This window comes from Stegodyphus dumicola, chromosome 4 (assembly GCF_044657685.1).
Source record: "Stegodyphus dumicola isolate Sdum_Otavi_A_Nest chromosome 4, ASM4465768v1".
Taxonomy (NCBI): Eukaryota; Metazoa; Arthropoda; class Arachnida; order Araneae; family Eresidae; genus Stegodyphus; species Stegodyphus dumicola.
Genome location: NC_140771.1, coordinates 63,939,883 through 63,955,861, shown reverse-complemented (window position 1 = coordinate 63,955,861; position 15,979 = coordinate 63,939,883). Strand labels below are relative to the sequence as shown.

Sequence of the window (15,979 nt, the reverse complement as noted above, 5' to 3'; positions counted from 1 at the left end):
CATCGTTTTTAAAAGAAATCTTCCAGATTTTTTTTTTTTTTTTGAGTTTAAAAGGAAATTTCAATGTTATTTTTTTAGCTGTATGCTAATGTCGTTATTCTATATTAGTTTTAAATTTTTACCTTGAAATCTTGCCTAAAATCGAACGGTGAAGAGGTTTGCCCAGACTGGGCTCACTGCGAGTCTAGGTCACTGAGAGGCAGCTGTATCTTTGTTTCTCTGCAGCTCATTAACATAGAAAGGTGGGTCCACATCTGTGTTTCATTCCCTGTTTTTCTCTTTCTTCTTCCCCCCTTTTTTTTCCGGAGGGGAGGTTTGGTTATTAACTAAGAAATTGTTGGAGTGATTTTCTGAATGTCAGGGATAATTTTAACAAGTTAATAATTTTATCATGGTTTTTCACTAGAGCAGTTCTCTTTCCCTTTGGTTCAAATAAGCTACATTTAATAGTTTTGAGTTGTAGACATTTATATTTTTATTTTATAATTTCAAATTGTAGATATAATATTAGTTTATTTTTTTCGGATTTTTAATTATTTTCCAAACGGGTGAGAGGGCTGATCATTTCTAAAGCACTGAAAGTGCTACACAAATTGCTTTCAGATTGTGAATCTGATCTAGATCCCGGGACATGTGCAAAACATACAATATTGGATTGTGCTTTTTTAAAGGTGGTGTCACTTTCTTCGAAAAGTACTACGATGAAAAAATAGGATAAAGTGTAAATATGAAATGTAAATATCATTTACCCAATTTACTTTTTTTCCATTCATAAGCATGTAATCATCATATAACCAAAAATGAGCTTTTTGGGGGGTGTAGAGTAGTGGATCTCCCCGTGGCACACTCTGGGTAATGCTAAATCTGTTATGGTATTCAGAATCTAGCGTTTTTTAATCATAGGAAAAATCTCTTACTCTTGCACATGCTTCCTAGCAATGCTCGTTTCAGCACGCTTTTCGAAGCTCTATTCAATCAGTGTGCCCGCTTCGGGCACACCCACAGAATTAAAACGATAAGTGCTATCTTTACAAAATTTTACTTGTGTATTCCTCTAGGCCTAATTAAACTGCCTACCCCTTTTTTTAAAATCAAAATTCCAAATTTAAAAGGTAGCGTATCGAAAAGGGTTAATAGGACTGTTGCTCCCTTTGATAACAATGCTGATGATTAAGAGTTAATTAAATGGAAGCAGGGTCGCACTAGACGGCAAATTTTTTGGAATTTAGAATGGAATATGGCGACAGAATTCCAAAGCCACAGAATTTGCGTCGGGTGGCAAAAAGCCAGCAACGGCTGGAAGTATCTAAATGCCTAAATTTTTTCATAACTTCGAACTGACGGATTCACCATGATAATTTTTCAATGAAATCAGAACAGTAAATGTCCTTGGCAAGCAAAATGAATACCGCGTTTTGCTCAAATTAGACTTTAATCTATCACGTTCAGCGGCAAATAGAAAATTAACGTTTGGAAAGGAAGAGGGGATGAATGATCTTCTAGTAATGGTGAAAGGGATGTGTGGGGCAGAACAGGTTGACAACCACTGCTTTAGTATTTCGACAGGAGTGTATGGGAAACAGAAGATTTAGAGCTGTACACTTAATTGATTTTTGTGATTTAGCAATTAATTTTTAGTGGATGATTTAACAATATTTATTTCAGATTATGTATAATTAAATTATGTATTGTTGTATATAATAATTCATATATACTTTACGATATTATTGGCTATCGTTGTTATTATCTTTCACACCTTCTTCTCCAATTTGCATTTCTCACAAAAATTTTGCTTTATTCTAATGGTTTATGATAGCAATTTTTAACCGTTTGCCAATAAACGAACCTAACACTTTTCCAGACAAGGTCTGGTTAATCGGGAATTAAATGTAGTGCATAATTTTTGGAATTTATTTTTCTTTTTTAAAACTAAACATTTAAACCACCTCACATTAATTACTACTGATGATTGAATTTTATTTCTATGATACAGATAAAAAAGTTCACTAAAATTTTCAGCCCTGATAGTTTACTATTCTCATGTTAAACATGTAGGTCAATGTCCATTTTGCACTGATACATTAAAGGTAAAATTAGATTAAATTAGCAGAAGAATATCATAGCCATACATGCCTTATCAAGCATCACTTAAAGACAGCAAATTTGTTAATATTTATGTTATACAGCGGTGTCTTGCATTCCGTTCAATGATGACATTCATTCGTTATACGAAATGCTATTTTCCATTAGTTTACAGTTACTCATCGCGTATTAAAGTTACTTCCATTCTTAACATATTTGAAATTATTAAATGTCTGACTGAAATAGATGGCTATTTGTGAATTGCAAACTGTGATATTAAACTTACTTAGTTAAAGATAATAATTAACAACTGACCTAATAATTAATACTAGAATAATAATAAAAAAATAATGCTAAAATTAAACTATTAACGCAATTCCGAATTTTGTTACAACATATATTTTTATAATTACATACTTGGTGAATCTTCAAAATTTTACAAAGAACCGGACTAATTTTGGTTTCGTATTATTCATCAACAATTTTTGAATAATATTCTAAAGTTCGTAAAACTGTTGGTAACTTTTCTACTTTCTAACTTTTGGTTTAAGAATTTTTCTTATCATTCGAAATGCTTTTCGAGATTAAATTGAAATTGTCACGTCCTCGTTTTCTTCCGCATCACCTTCTCTGCCAGTTTCAGTTTCTGCAGTTCTTTTAATAGATACTATAATATTGTAGAGACTTTTTTTCAGATGTTATTTCAATATTTTTGTCATTTGCAACGTTCTACCGAACATTCCTCACTGATTTTCGAAGCGTTAGTTATTTCTTGCAATACTTCTGAAACACCTAAATAAAAGCCACATTTTCGAAAGCAATTTGTAACTTTAGATTTTCTAATAGCCTAGTCTAAAGGCTGAATGAAAGAAGCTGTATTAGTAGGAGGGAATACTAATTTAATGTTTTCTAGAATGAGATTAGTATGATCTGCAGCACAGTTATCTAGCAGACATATTACTTCTTCCTTTTTCCATTTTTTGAAATGCAAAATCAGCAAAAATACTACTCGTAATATATGAATTTTTGTTTCTGTGGTAAATTAGAGACAAAATTCTTAACTCCTTTCAAACACTGAAAACAAAGTTTTACTAGAAACTAAAGGTAAGTTTTAATTATCACATTTATGCTGCAAAAGCTTAGAATTATTTTTTAACCACAAATTTGGTTATATTGAATAATAATACCGAGAAACAATTTTTCTGAATTATTTAAAGATACCTTTAAGCAAGACACAAAAAAGTACCATAAATATAATTTTATTTCTAAGATAATGTTATTGCAGTTGAATTGCATTCATCAATTAAAATATAAGCCTAAAGATGCAGGCAGCAATTTTTCCGTAGCCCTAATAGTAGTATATACATAAATATATAATAAATGGAAAGGGGGACTCTGCATATTTTTTTATTAATGAAACAAAACTATAATAATAAAGGTATGCACTTAAAAAATTATCACCAAAGAATTGTTATTAGCTACACATTTTCACAAACTTGCAAAAAAGTGAATGCATAAAAACATATGCATAATTTCCACTTTTTATTACCTGGAACAAATCATTTTAGTAAAATGCTCGTTCAAATTCAAATGCTGTAATCTTTATATGATCTTTGAAAACAAGCCATCTAAAACTTTTCTCATTCTTAGTTACAAGAGGCAGGAAATTATTTTCCTCATTGCACACTATTATTAACATAGATAACAATACCTAATTAATTTTATCATTTTAAAGTTTAATTTGTCCTTTATTTATTTATTGGCAACTGATTTTTTTAGAAGTCATTCAAAAATTTAAATTTCAAATTTTTATAGAAATAACTTTCATAAATATGAACTCATCATTACCTAATTTTTCTAACTGGATTTTAATTTGTAACTGGAAATATGGAACTAGCACCTAATGGAACAAGAGATGTAGCTATAATCTTTATTCTGTAACATCCTTCATTTTCATCAGCATCTAATATAATACATATTCAACTTCCAAAATGCACAATAGAGAAACAGTGAACAGACATGTATATGATCATTTAATAGATACAAGCAAAAGCTCTCTTTAAAGTATACAGCAATTTTGGGATTCCACATAAAAATAAACTTAAATATTAAAAAGTGACATTTCTGTAAATTTTTAATTTCTTTCATATCTCTTACCCAAGATATTTTTTAACTTTACACCCATTACCCATGATATTCTACTATTTGCTTTCACTCACATTTCTCCCTATGTTTTTCACATAGATGAACAAGAAATTTTTCTTAATTCAAATAATGGCTCTTAACAGTATATAGGGGGCAGAGAAAGGGAAATAATTTATTGATGTATATATGTATATAGAGAACAAAATTACAAAGATGAAATCAATAGCAAATACAAAGAGAGAATTTAAAAATATTATTATGTATTTAAATACACTTAAATAATTAGATAAAACAAAACATTTACATGTTTCATACAAAAGTGTTATAGAAAGGTTGTATGTAATAAAATCACAGTAATATGGTGTAAAATACAAGTAAACTTCAAGCTGTTTAAAGAAATACGAAAAATTTCATACATATAGCAAAAAACAGCAGCATAGAATGAAACAAACATGTTATGATGAAAAAATATTTTGAATATCAAGAGTATTTTCATGCAACTAAAAGAAACACCTTAGAAAGAAAAAATGCCAATACTGAAAATATATATTCATTGTTTTATGGACAAAAGTATTATACATTTATCACCAAAGAAAAAATAGCAGATTTTAATTATTTTCATAATCAGATCTAGCATTAAGAATTATTTCAGGCATATTACCGAAATCACAAAAGGTAATATTGATTAGTAAAAGCTTAAAATATTTAAGAATATTGATTTGTAAAAGCTTAAAATATTTAAGAACATTAAAACTGCATACTTTAATTAAAGCTGAAAAATATACAACTAAAACTAGGCTATAAAAGAAGAAAGAGACAAAACAGAATTACCTTTATTTTTCAACAATATTTTCCCCCTTTTTATACTTAACTGTTAAGTCCCATGCTTAAAAATAATGCTCCTTGTTCAACTGAGCAAATTATTCCAGTTAAAAATACAAAAAGTTTCCAAATTAAAGCAATAAGAAAATTAAAAAATGCCTAAAGCAAATATATATTCGTAATTTACCTTCTTAATATTTCATTTTCACAATCTCCATAGTTTATTTCTCAAATGCATCTAAGCATGGGCCAGAATATTAAAAATTCCTAAAGCAATTTTGTAATCCGTTTATGCTTTAGCATTATGGATAAAGATAAAAGAATAATTATATGAAAATTAATTTTGCAAATGCTACATTCATAACTAATTTGGTTAATGTACATTAAATTTCAAGAACTATGAACTAAAGTACACTTACAAAATATAAAAATGAGCAAAAGATTAAGAAGTTTCAAAAATCTAATTCATTCCAAACAGATCCACATAGGAAGAAATATTCAAATATTCTGAGTGTAAGAATTATTACAAATGAGTACATAAATTTTCACTCTATACTTATTACAGATGGACATTGCGCAAAAAAAAAGAGGGACAGTTTTATATCTCTCATTCTACTGGGCCGATTGACAAAATTCAAATTGTGTTTTTCATGTCTCGAAAGCCCGACTTAGGGTATATATTAGATTTATATATAACATTGTTCTAACATAGATATTTTGACACAAAATCAGATTTTTTCTAAAATAACATACCAATTTTTTCCAATATTTCGATTCTACGACTCAAATTATACATAGATATTAAATTTTGTAAAATTTGGTGCAAAATTTACAAAGAAATTCAAAAATTTATCTTGGCACAATGTTTTCAGTTTCCGTTCGACTGGAAAACTCTCCCTTATCTGATGTTCCATAACATCTTAACATTAGCTTTCAAATTAAAACAGTACATTGCTTGACTAACTAGGTGATTTTAAAGCAATACATTACTTTTTAATTATTTATAGCTTTAATTTTCAATAACATCTCTAAATGTTATGATTTATAATATATTTAATTCATATGATTAACAACATATCTAAGGGATAATTTTTTTAAGCATTTGAATTATTATTTTAACTAACAAATGTTTCTAATGCATGCATTGTATGTACATGTTTGTTAATATATTTATACAGTCAAAAGTCGTTAATCCGGACTCGTCGGGACTTCGGCGATTCCAGATTATCGATTTTTCCGGATTATAGATCATCAGTTTAAATCGCGTAAGATAGCATGCAGAAATTCTAAAATTAAAAATATGAAACCGTAATTTATGAAATAAAGAACAATTATGATCTAAAGGGTATCAAAATTTACAAAAAAAAGCTTAATATTTATTTGTTTACTTTATTAAACATTTCTTTCAATGTAAGTTGTTTAAGTTGCTTCGTTTTATGTGATAATACTTTCTCTTTAATTCTAGAAACAGATATAATTTTTTGTTCACTTACAAAGTTCCGCTGTTCAAGTCCCGTTAATTGCTGTGTCGAGAATACCGACTAACTTGTCAATTGAAATTTTTTCGTTTTCACTAACCTCTCTGTCACATTCTTCATGTCTTTATCCATTTTTTGCAGCAATTCCACTTTTTGTTTGATGGACATCGAAACATACTTTCGTTTTGTACGATCCTTTGGGAGCTCCAGAATCGGAAATTCTATTTGACATAATCGAAAGTTCAAGTTTACTCTTACAGTCTGCAAAAAATAATAAGCCGGATCCAATTCGAAAATTAAGGAACAACACAATCATCAACATTAACTGAAATAGATAATTAGATAATTTTAGCTTACACCATCCGTTATACATAAAACGCGCACTCGAAAACGTATTCTGCGCTTGTGCACACGCAAATGCGCAGTCGTAAGAGGTCTTACGCGCACGCGTAAACGCCTGTGCGCATGTGTCAACGCGGCGCATGCGCAGAGTTTTTAGCTTTGAGGTCCAGATTATAGATCATTCCGAATTATGGGTGTCCGAATTAACGACTTTTGACTGTATGTATATATATATATATAGCTTAATAAGCCCCTCCCCACAGAAAAGTTACAAGATGTCTTAAAAAAATTTTTTTTTAATGTTGTATAATGTAAGCATTTCCATAATTTCTATTTAATGTTGAATTTTATTCTAATGAAGCAAAATAGTTTTGCATTTAATTTTGTGCCTTTAAAATTACACATATTTAAATTTGTACATATAAGTGTTAAATTATGTTTGCTGATGGCAATTTATAATTCTTTGGTATTTTTTGCCACCAAACAGAAAACCAGCCAGAGTCATTGTATTGTGACTTATCTCACTTATCTGACAGCAACATCAGAACAAGTCCAAGAAATTCACCCTGATAAGGAGAGCAAGACTGTGCCTGTCGTTGGCAAGAACCTTGAGCGCCATACAGATGACAGTGTGACGTTGCTTAGTTCTGCCCTCGAGCGCCATACAGATGACAGTGTGACTTTCCTTAGTTCTGTCCTCAGTCTTAATGAAGAGCATCCCGGAAGAATGGGTCTGAGGATATCCCCCCTTCTTCGCCTACCACCAACCTCTGAAAGGACTTTCCGGCTTGCCAGATATTTAGCCCCTATGGTGCAAAGACACTATAGATTTACAAACATTCATGGCTGGATTTGAACCCGCCATCTGTATTTGAACCCGGAACCTTCGGTACTGCAGTAGGCTTCCCTAACCATTATACCATCAGGGTAGCCCAGCCAAAGTTATATTCCTTAATAAAGGAAAATTTCAATTCATGTAACTGTAAACTTTAATACCATATAAACTGCAACTTTATCTAATCTTATTTATTCAATAAATAATCTAACAATAATTTCATGGTTTTAGATCTGGAAATTCAATTTCTTCATAAATATATCACCAAAGGTATTTACTTCACTTGAGAAAATATTTAGATGCCAAATACGAGGTACAGATTGCTGAGCTACGATATAATGCAATATCTTTTTTTAACTATATAACTGACAAACATGAAACCAAGAAATATGTGACAGCAGATACGACTGTACACATCAATCACACAAAAGAAAAAGCACAATATTTCACAGTTTAAATGTAACGCTATTATGATACTCTTCAATGTTTAGGTACCCAAAATGTATTGTGATTTCCTAATGAATGTCATAAAAGATAATTTTCATTTACACCAATTTTAATTATGCAACAGAAACCAGAATATAAACCTAGCAACAAAACCAGAATATAAACCAATAAACTGCAATAGTTGCACTAAATGATCAACTTTTTCTGCATTTATTATCAAATATGAAATGGGATATAAAAAAAAAAAAAAAAAAAAAAACTTTCCAAAGTCTTATTTAGTGAACTACAAGTCCAGAAAGAAGGGGAAATCTTAATTTTAGAGACTACAAATGAATTCAAAGTTTCAATTCGAGAAAAGAGTGAAATATGAGGGAGGGGGACTAAGAAGAAAATAAATCACCTTTAATGAACACATATACATAGTGGTTTCAAGAATTGATACTCTGCAGATTTTTCTTTATCCACTGACATGCTACACAAAATCCAACAACTTACAAAAGTGTATGGAAACAATAACAATTTTATCTGTAACTTGTGCTATTTTTTTAGAACTGAAATTTTTGGAATTATAAATGCACAAAACGTTATATTAGTCTACTTTAATGTTTCATGCTAAGTTTCACTGACTGACTAGTAAAATAAATGAAATGTGTTAAATGTTAAAGAAATATAATACATAATAACATTTATCTTATGACAAAGTGCAAATTCTCGTGTGGTTTTTTAAACATAAATTGAAAAATCATATTCAAAGTCTACACAAAGTTCAAAAGTTTTTAAACACTGGTTATTAATAACACACACAAAAGAATTCATTTGATAGTGCCTTAAATTTTTATTTTTTACACATTTTATTATTTATATCATCATTTTGTTTCTATAGATTATTTCATTATACAAATGATATATAAAAACAGATGTTGTTTTGCAGGAAAATTAATACGAGATATTAAAGTTTTTTAACAGCTAAAAGTCTTAGAGCACATTCAAATAAATATTTTAAAAAATATCCTAAATTTAGCAACATAATATTCATTCATTCTTTTACAACTACAGCATTCATTTTATGCTAGCTTTTGTCACAATATATAAACATTCAATGAAAGCTGCTTAAAAAGTGAGATATATTTAAAGCTACTTAAAATATATCTCATTAAATGCTCACATTACCATTTTACTGGTACTTTTTTAAATTACACGGAAAAAAGAAAAGCACAATTTCTTGCTTAAAAAATATTTTCCTATAATATTTTCTTCTTGTGCACTATATTATAGCTTTCATATAATTTACTATCTTAACATATAAAACACACATTTTAAAGAAAATTCACAAGAATTAAAAAGAAAAATTCTTGATTAAAAATTAATTACACCAAGGAAGGAAACTGGTCAGTATGTGAGAATATACACTGAATACTTGATTACTCATTTGTAAATTTTACATCCATATGCTGCCTTCAAAAGAGAAAATATCTCTTTGATACTGATATTTTGAAGAAGAAAACAACCTTCGGATGTTTTGGATGATAGTCACGATTTTTGAAATAGTGAATCTCACTGCTAAGGTTTAGAATGATGTTGAAGTCTTAAATGCTAATGAATTTCTGAGGGCACTGGCAAAAGAATATCCTTGATGTTACATGGAAAGTATGTTTTGCTGATGAAGATCTATAATAGCAAGAGGTAAATTGCTACTTGCAAATAAGATTTTAGAAATTTAAGCTACAAATAATGGAATAACAATTAACTTGTGTTAGGATGTAAATAAGTTGGACTAAAGCAGATATTTATCAGCCTACGCTGGATATAAAAATTTAAAATGAAACAGCAGGAAAAAGGAAATGAAGGTGAAAGAGCAAATATGAACAGGCATATAGAAGCAAGTCAACAAAATAAGTTTCAATTTAATGTTACACATTAATTATGATACCATAATAATATTATTAATAATGATACCATTAATTATGATACCATAATAATATTATTAATAATGATATCATTAATTATGATACCATAATAATATTATTAATAATGATATCATTAATTATGATACCATAATAATATTATTAATAATGATATCATTAATTATGACATCATCATTTAAGCAATATCAGCCACTTTGCCACAGTGTCAATAATATCAGCAGTTTGCAGACATACACATAAAATGAAAAGTAAAATATACACATAATTTTTTTTCAAAACAAAAATAAAAAAAATGCAAAACCTGTTATTATTTTAATAAAATTCTATCCCATACAGTTTCCATATTGAAGAAACACATGCAAAATATATTTTAAAAAAGAAGAAGAAAGGAGTGCTTTAGCTCTAATCTTATGACTTTTCAAAACCTTTCCTTTTTATTTATAAATTTCATTTTATATTGTATACATAGACATTTTTTGGATTATCTATATTTTTTGATTGCATGTGCATATTTATAATATAAACATGTCACCAGATAATCAGGAGTTTAAAGTTATTACAGATCAATGATTGCTAGCATGATTACTAGACTATAAATTGATTACACTTTACTGATTTCTGAAATATAATTTTAGTTTTATTCTTAACTTATACACAAGTATTTTTTCAGATCCTTTTCATGAACATGTATTATTAAAAACTGCACAAGAAAAAAACATAATTTCAAATTACTATACCATAAAAATTATTAAACAAATGACATAAATTGTGAACCTTATTTAATAGTGAAAAGCAAGAAATGATAACAACATATTTATTGTTGTAGATATTCATTGCAAAAATTGAATAATACAAATGAAAAATGATATTACACCATTTACAAATATTGCAAAACAAATAACATAAAATTGTGTCTCTCTTTCTTATATACAGAAATATATTTTCACAGCTGTAAAATAACAATACAAAAATGCATTAATATGACTAGAGAAAAGAACAGCACATAAAAAATGGGACTTTAATATCTGCAAAATGGAATGTAAGATGACTGTTTAAGATGGCATACTAGAAACAGAAAGCACATTCCATACCTGAGTTATAAAATATCAAAAAATAAAAATAATCATACAATGCAATTCCATATTAATGATTCTTAATATAAAACTCGGTATTTCAGCATGACTAAATGAATACAACTCTAATCAGCACTGTTAAAATGACTGATAGTTTGAATTCTGGACTAAATTACCACATATAATGAGGGAATATTACAACTAGTTTTTGCTTGAAGCACAACCACACATTTTTTAAAAGATGGTTAAAAATTTATTTACTGATTTTTTATATGGCTCATAAAACAATATTTGAATAACTATAATTAGTTTGTACAAATAAGCATAATATTGAAATAGAACATTAAATTTTTCAAATATTTTAAGTACATAGCGTATTCAGAAACTAAGTACCTTTTCATTCTAGTGCCATCGCGACATTGTGGTAGGTGTCCCGCGCATGCGCACTAGTCTTTCTTGTTCACTGACTTTCATATGTCGCCATTTTGGTTGCTCTATGTTGTGCTTTCAGTTTGCTGTGCACATTCAAAATGTTTAAGACAATTAGTTCTCCTGCTGACTGTGAGATTCGTGCCATGATTAAATTTTTGAACGCGAGGAATGTTAAACCGGCCGAAATTTATTGTCAAGTGACAGAAGTTTACGGTGAATACGCAATAAGTGATGGAATGGTGAGAAAGTGGGTAAGAATGTTTAATGCAGGTCCAACAAATGTCCACGCCGAGGCTCGGAATGGTCGGCCTTCTGTTGTCACCGATGATTTGGTAAGGAAAGTTGATGAAGCAATTCATGAGAACAGACGCTTCATAATGACAACTCTTTCAGAGGCATTTTCACAAATTTCACGTACTGTTTTGTTTGAAATTGTGTCTGACCGCTTGAATTATCGCAAACTGTGTTCCCGATGGGTTCCAAAAATACTCACTGATGTTCACAAAACAAAGTGACTTGGTAGTGCCCTGACATTTCTCACGCAGTACAGTGACGAGGGAGAAAACTTTTTAAACCAAATTGTGACAGGTGATGAAACTTGGGGGTGTCATTTCACACCAGAATCGAAACAAAAGTTCAAAGTGACAATGTCATCACAAAAAATCATGTGCACTGTCTTCTGGGATAGGAAAGGCGTTTTGCTTACTGAATTTCTTCCCAGAGGTGAAACCATTAATGCGGCACGATACTGTGAACTTTAACAAAACTAAGGCGTGCCATTCAAAACAAACGAAGAGGAATGCTCAGTAAAGGAATTGTGTTGCTCCATGACAATGCTCGGCCCCATACTGCTGGTGTCACTCAATCATTAATTCGACAGTTTCATTGGGAGCAGTTCGATCACCCGCCGTACAGCCCGGACTTGGCACCATCCGACTATCACTTGTTCCTGCACATGAAGCGCGAGCTTGGTGGCAAGCGCTTTGGATCTGACGATGACATGAAAAATGCTGTGGAGTCGTGTTTATCGAAACTGGCGGGAAGTTTCTTTGATGATGGTATACAAAAACTGGTCACCTGCTATGACAAGTGTTTGATCATTGGCGGAAACTATGTTGAAAAATAGTTTAAGACATGTATTTTCATGTAAAAATAAAATTGGATTCGAAAAAATTGCTTTACTATTTTTTTTTTTTTCAAAACGGTACTTAGTTTCCAAATACGCCTCGTAGTTCAAAAATATAAAATACTATAAATAAAAAGAATATGGTTGTGAAAACATTTTTCTAACACTCACAACTGAAATAAAAAGAATACAAATAAAATTTAAAAGTTTGTTTTGAAAACAAAGAATAAAATATGTTTTTATGACACTAAATTTTCAGCTTAACTCAGGCATCTCAAAGATCAGAGGATACTTCTTCTTCTCCCTCTTTTTTTTTTTTTTTTTTAAGACTTCTTAAAACTTGTGTCAATAACTTTACAATCTACAATTTATTGTCTTAACAGAGAGATGCAATATTCTTAAACATCATGATTTCAGTGTACCATAAAAATCATAAGTAAAATGCTTTCCTTCTTTAAAAATCATGTAATCATTTTTAATATTGAGGATAACAAAAAAAAAAAAAAAAAAAAAAAAAAAAAAATCGAATAAATTAAAATCATATACTTTTTACATGCAAGCAAATTACATATTTAACACTTATCTATCTTAATTCTTTTTGCTGCAATGCAAAAATTAATTTCTTATTAATTAATTACAGATTAATATCGTAGAAATAAGAAAAGACTAATCTTTCAGTATATATATATATATATATATATATCCCTATCTTTTTTAGCTAAAATAAATCTGTATAGACAAAATCAATTTATCACAGTTATTTTTTTGAAGCTTGCCTTTCTAAACGTAATGAACACTAGTTCACAGCTCATAAATTTACTTTGTTTTCATTTATAGAAGTACACATCCTACAAATAATTTTATGTTTAAAAATAAATCATAACTTAAGTACCAAATATTTTTAAATATATCAATTACAGATGTTATACAATATTTTAACCTTCTAATAAACACTAAACTGAATAAAAGTCATACTACAAATAATATAAAATTAATACCAACTGAATTAAAACGACCTTTTCTCCCTTTTTATTATTTCATTGCTGTTTTTTTTGTAAGTTAATACATAAGAATAGGGGGAAAGGGAAAAAAAAATGAGATTTTTTTAGCTCGGGGGGGGGGGGAGTCCAATCCTAATTTTAGTTATGCATTACATCTCTGGCACTTTACGGAACACAATATAAAACAACCTCAGTTAAACAACTATACATATCACCTTTATAATTCTTTATGGTATACATTAGCATATATCTAGAATTTTAATAAATACAAAGTACTAATTCAGAAGTCAAACAACAAAAACAGCGTTATACCTACAAAATTTTCACAGGACTAGTTTCGATGGTTTTACCGAACCATCGAAACTAGTCCTGTGAAAATTTTGTAGGTATAACGCTGATTTTTGTTGTTTGACTTCTGAATTAGTATTTATTCGGCGTGTTATTGTGTCTTAAATACAAAGTATATAATTAACATTAATTTAACTATAAGACTGTAATTTAAAAAAAAAAATTACATTTTCCAAAAGGAATATAGCAACAAATATGTTTAAAATGTAATATTTCCAAATTACTTTAAATACTTTTATACAATTAAGATTAATATATTTACAATTACGACTTAAAGAAGAAAAATTATATAAAGTTAAAACAAGAAAGCTTCATCACTTTAAAACAAAAGATCCATAGAGACAACAATAGCAAAATCAATAAAACAGGTTGAAATTATAACCAATAACTATCACAGCAGAATTTTTAACTGCATATGCTATTACTTTTATGACCTGTTAAGAATTATGATGATTTTTATATTAAAAATACGATGCATTTGATCAATGATTCAGGATATAAAAGCAAAACCTTATTTTCTTTTTATAAGATACATCAGATATATATTCACGATTAATCATTCAAAACTATCAGTACCTTTGCTAAACTGCAGATTTGGAAATAAATTTGGAATTATCAACATGCAAATACATATCTGCTGAAAATCATTCAATTATTTAAAATGTTCTTATGAAGATGAACTTATCAAAGTAAATTTAAAAAAATATAATTTCATTCACAAAGCATATAATATAGAGATTATGCTCTTACCTTATACTATACATGAGAGTAAGTTTATATCTTTCAACAGATTTTCAAAATATAATTTAAGAACAAGAGACTGCACATAAAAATAAATTTTATATAAATTTCTGTACATTCACTAACGAAAGTAAAAATTTTATAAATAAACTCAAACATAAAAGTTAAATTTTTAACTTCTGATGCAAAGCATATAGCTTTCAACAAATATGTGGGTGTGTGAATATTATTTTAGAAGGCTAATGGCAAGAATTCAATTGTTATTCACTAATTAATGTAATTTTGATAATAAAAAGAAACAATCTATTGCACAAATAGTAGTAAGTATTTTAACACAACACTAATGGTATCTCATAAACATTAGACATTTGGAATAATAGTTTTAAGAGATATAAGTTTTATATGACCATCAAGCATTAAGGCGTGCAACACAAAGTGTCAGCAGCAGGTACAATATCAATACCATAAGTATCAGCTAATTCCATTATAAATGTTCGATCATTTACGGGATCCAGGCCAATGGAATGCATATGCTCTATAGTCCACTGTTTATCTTGGGTTCGAGATACACTCAGTAATGTGCTGAACAAATGCTCATTTAAAGACATAAAATACCTGAAATTGGTGAAACAAAAACAAAAACTGGTGAAAATCAACTCAGTATAAATATACTCTTATATTCTAATTTAAAAGAAAATAAAAAAATAATTTTAAAATTATACAATTCTCTACAAGAACATGTTACCTACATAAAATAATAATCTACCAGTAAATATTAAAATTTTTAGTTAAGTGAAAAATTGTTGCATTGAATTTTGCTTTTCTAAAAAAATATGGTATTTATCAAAAATAATTCTTTAACATTTCCAAAAATATTACAGTATAAAAAATAAATGAAAAATATTTAGATATAGAAAACTTTAATAACTTCTAAAAACAGCTCTTTCATAAAATCAAGAAGTAACTGATCATAGGGAAGCATAATATGGTTATTTACTTTTTTCAAAACATCTTTTAAGATATTTTGTAGAAAACAGACAAATAACTGATTATTGTAGTCTTGTATCTTATGCATTGCTCTTCATTTTAAAAAAACAAAAGAAAAAAATACAAAATGCAGAGGAGGAGTTGACAAAATGACAATACCAGATAATTTTTTAAAAAAATTCTCTTTGATGTTTT

At 28.7% G+C, this 15,979-nt stretch overlaps 1 protein-coding gene across 1 annotated transcript in view; it reads right to left on the bottom strand.

The window, feature by feature from the left end:
- Positions 1 to 3,998: 3,998 nt before the first annotated feature.
- The window catches only part of LOC118196064 (DENN domain-containing protein 11-like), a 50,866-nt gene continuing 38,885 nt past the window's right edge, over positions 3,999 to 15,979 (bottom strand). Inside the window, exon 9 of the mRNA XM_085815027.1 lies at positions 3,999 to 15,412. Coding sequence (XP_085671153.1) covers positions 15,214 to 15,412 — 199 coding nt within the window. The 3' untranslated portion in view covers positions 3,999 to 15,213. The remainder of the gene's footprint in view (positions 15,413 to 15,979) is intronic.